Genomic DNA, 3749 nt, shown 5'->3' with positions numbered 1-3749 from the left:
CTTTATTGGTGAGCTCAACTGCAGCGGACCAAGGTTATTTTCGTCAACGATGACAACAACAAAAATATTTCGTCAAGAATCACTTTTTTCATGACGATGTCGAAACGATAACAAGCTAAAAAAGTGTTTTCAGGGACTAAAACTCAGTAGATAGACGCTACAATATGTGCTCATCTGTCAATGTTCACTCAAAATAGCTGTAAACCATTATTTATTATTTTTAGAGATTTTTTTTGGGTTTAATTTTATAGACGAAAACATTTTTAGCAAAACTAGACAAAATTAATCTTGAGTTTTCGTCAACAAAAACTAGATGAAGACACATTTTGAGATGACTAAAATTTGACTAAGACTAATACGTATTATCGTCCAAAAGACTAAGGAGAAAATTAAAAGGGCTGCCAAAAACAACACTGCAGCGGACATAAATTGACTTTCCCCAATAAACTATTCTTAACTAGTTGAATTCTCGGTGAAATTCGAATGGCACCGACGCAAAATGGCCAACATGATACTACGCCCATTCCCTCTTGCTTCACAGCAATCGTGTAATATCTAGTCTTCTATATATGATATTTAACTTTACGAACACGACGCAGCATAAGCGGAAGTGGCGTACTTCATGCTGCGGATGTCGACGCCTCAAAACACGCTAGATCTCCCTTGGCTAGCTCTGTTTTTGTTGGTTTATCTTAAATATGGCAACCCAAAAACCTGTTAACATAAGCTCCGTGCCTATTGATGGTTTCAGTAACTTAAAAATTACATCAATTTGGACGTTCCTCATGTCTGTAAGTTTTATTTATCCACAAAGTAGCTAGCTAATGTCAGTCGTTTCCTGTTATTTGACTCGTTTTGGGGTTCTTTTTTCAGGTAAAGTGGTCGGAACCGTGGATTATTTGTGGTGTTGCGTTACACATAATGTGTCTTTGCCTGACTTTGGTGACGTGCAAGTTTTACAGAGCGCAAATCTGCCACTTCCTGCTCATAAGTAAGAGTATTGGGTCAGGATAATAGTCAATTGTACTGTTTCAGTTATTCCTTCAAAATAATACTTTTCAAAAGATATATTTATATGAAGTTAATGATTGTATTTTGATGAGTTCTAATATATATAAATACAAATATGAGCTACTGTGAGTTTATGACTATTTTATACTTCCCCACAGTTGCCTTGGTTTACAGTGCGGAATATTTAAACGAGCTGGCAGCCATGAATTGGAGGTACGCCTGCAATAATAATTCATTGACATTGTTTGACAGTCTCTTCCATTAAACGAAACCTTTTGCAGATCCTTCTCCGAGTTCCAGTACTTTGACTCCAAGGGCATGTTCATATCGTTGGTTTTCTCCATCCCGTTGCTCTTCAACGCTGTCATTATTGTGGTGAGGAAGTTAAAATGTGGCATTTTACAGCGTTGTTCTTACTGCGAGTTGGGAAAAATGTCACTAATTTCGACTTGTCCATGCAGGTTGTTTGGCTGTACAGAACCTTCTCCACCATGGCCGAGCTGAAGACACTGCAGCTAAAGCGGAAGGCGCGCCTAGCCAAAAAAATTGACTGATTCTTTGACTTGCCGGGTATTTGTTTAACGTGGGTGGACAACCCGCTGGCCTGTCGCACATCCTCAAAACAAATAGAACCTCAGAGGAACTATTATGAAAGCGGAACAGCGCCCTGCTCTATAGTAAGTTCTGAAAAATTGTGAAAAAGGACCAAAAAAATGCTTTGTATTTTTTTTTATCTTGTCCTGTTCAGCTGCTTAGACAAGGAGAAGAGGTATTACATGGGAGTTTGATGTACTCCCATTGTGGTTTTTCATGATGTTTTATTTATTAGGAGAAAGCGGCACACAGGAAGGGGTTGTGGGGGGACAGAAAGGAAGGAAGCAGACAGAAGAGGAGAGGAACAAACGGCAACAAAAAATACACTGTTAAACTCATTTGCTATGTATTGCTATGCTTTGCATTTAAATATTAATAAGCCTTTCATGCACAAATTATTATTATTTTCAAACTCAGCGGCTGCCATTGACAGCGCTTGACGTCCAAACCATTTCGACCGGGAGGGGAGGAGCGAAAGAACAAATGTTCTGTCGAAATGGAAAATTGATTCGATGTCTAGTGCCGTCAATGGCGCTGATGCATTCACAGACAGTTTTCCTTGTTTCAGTGCGTACCGCACGCAACACGTCACTTTTGCTCATTAATATTCATGACATTAGACATTGTTGCTAGGCAGGTCAAGCTCGCGTTTGTCCCAATAGCAAATACATGTAAATAGTGTACGAACGAGATGTTTACTGAGCTAAACCTACTAATTCTGTCCGAAAATGATGTCCCTGGTGCCAAATTCACTGGTAAAGATGTGGAAGAACATACAGATGTTCAATTCAAGAGATGGCTTGAGTGTCAAGGGCTGAAAAAGACAGTAAAAAGAGCCGACCTGATCCAGAGGTAAAATCTCAATTTTCTGGGGGAAGAAACATTTTGAATAGGAGGGCATTTAAATTATTATTTTTTTTTTTTAAACAGCGAAACCCTAACTGGAGGTGAGAGCATGAGAGAGCATAATTAAAGATGCCTTGATTTTAACGAGATATTATCGCGTACTTACCTCTTTCCATGTAGTCCATGTAGCATGTATCACAGTGTCTAGACACAGCTGTGAATGGCCACAGCCGGATTTTTGGGCGATTTTGGGTGAAACATGGTCATATAACAAGGTCGCGATGCTCAAATTGCAGACATCAAGGAGTGGTCGAGATTTTCTTTTTCATATATTTTCCCTTTTAAACGTTTTTGTTCTTTCAATTTGACCTTCGTTTGGATCGATCATCTAAAATATCGGGGAAAATGTGACAGTACCCCAAAAAATACAATTAAGTGATAGTTATGAGGTAGATATCCGTGACCTATTTACAGACACAATTTAATTTTATTCATTGTGACTTCATTTGTTTAAAACATGCGAGTGAATAATGTTTTAAAGTATTTTAACTAAATGTAAGTCATCAATTATTCTAAACTAAAAATGACATACATTTCGAATAATTACTTTTTATGGCTGGGTTGAAACAAGCGGTTGCGCGGTGTCTGTAAACAGGGGGTTCTCCAGGGTAAAACGGACAAATTAAAAATTGTTCGGGGGCTTAATGCGCTATGAAACTGCTATGGCAGCATATAGACATATTGTTTTATCAAACACAGCAGTTCTTTTGGCTTAAAATACAGCAGTTTATTTTAAGGCTGCAGCTATCGATTATTTTAGTAGTCGATTATTCGATGAACTGGTTAGTTCGAATAATCGAGTAATGAAAAATTAAAATACCTGAGCTGAGCATCAAATGGGATAAAAAATAAATAAATGAGGAATTATGTACAACAAAAGAACAATTGGCTAATTTAAATAGCAATAGTCCGCTAGCTTAAATGCTATAAAATGCTAATTTAAATTTTTTTATTTTATTTTACAATGCTCTTAACAAATGGTTCGAACACATAATCCCACAAACAATGGCTGAATATACATATAAACCTAATTACGAATGCATTAAAAAAACATTACCTAAAAAAAACCTAACTTATGTTGGTCTTAACAAGGAGCAGCAGGATTTAGCCATGTGGAATGAGGCAGACTAGAAGGCAGTGTATCCACCCAAATCAATAAAACTAAAGGCAAACACTTTCAAAATAAACCATTACAACGCCACTTTAATAAAACGAATACCTGAAGCAGCAAATTTTAA

At 37.3% G+C, this 3749-nt stretch overlaps 1 protein-coding gene across 2 annotated transcripts; it reads left to right on the top strand.

Moving 5' to 3' along the window:
• The first annotated feature begins 620 nt into the window (after nt 1-620).
• Nucleotides 621-3507, top strand: tmem18 (transmembrane protein 18). 2 transcript variants are annotated; one of them, XR_009061508.1, is made up of 6 exons: nt 621-791; nt 874-991; nt 1170-1224; nt 1293-1386; nt 1473-1688; nt 1841-3507. XR_009061508.1 is itself a non-coding variant. In XM_057823002.1 (5 exons), exons 1-5 carry the CDS (start codon nt 699-701, stop codon nt 1563-1565), a joined length of 453 nt encoding a protein of 150 aa, XP_057678985.1. In that variant the 5' UTR covers nt 621-698; the 3' UTR covers nt 1566-3507. The 2 variants fall into 2 exon arrangements, 1 of the variants encoding a protein (XP_057678985.1); XM_057823002.1 differs by having other exon boundaries at nt 1473-3507.
• The last annotated feature ends 242 nt before the right edge of the window (nt 3508-3749 follow it).

Source organism: Corythoichthys intestinalis, chromosome 19 (genome assembly GCF_030265065.1).
Source record: "Corythoichthys intestinalis isolate RoL2023-P3 chromosome 19, ASM3026506v1, whole genome shotgun sequence".
Taxonomy (NCBI): domain Eukaryota; kingdom Metazoa; phylum Chordata; class Actinopteri; order Syngnathiformes; family Syngnathidae; genus Corythoichthys; species Corythoichthys intestinalis.
Note: the sequence above shows the minus strand (reverse complement) of the source record. Positions and strands in the feature narration are given on the sequence as shown.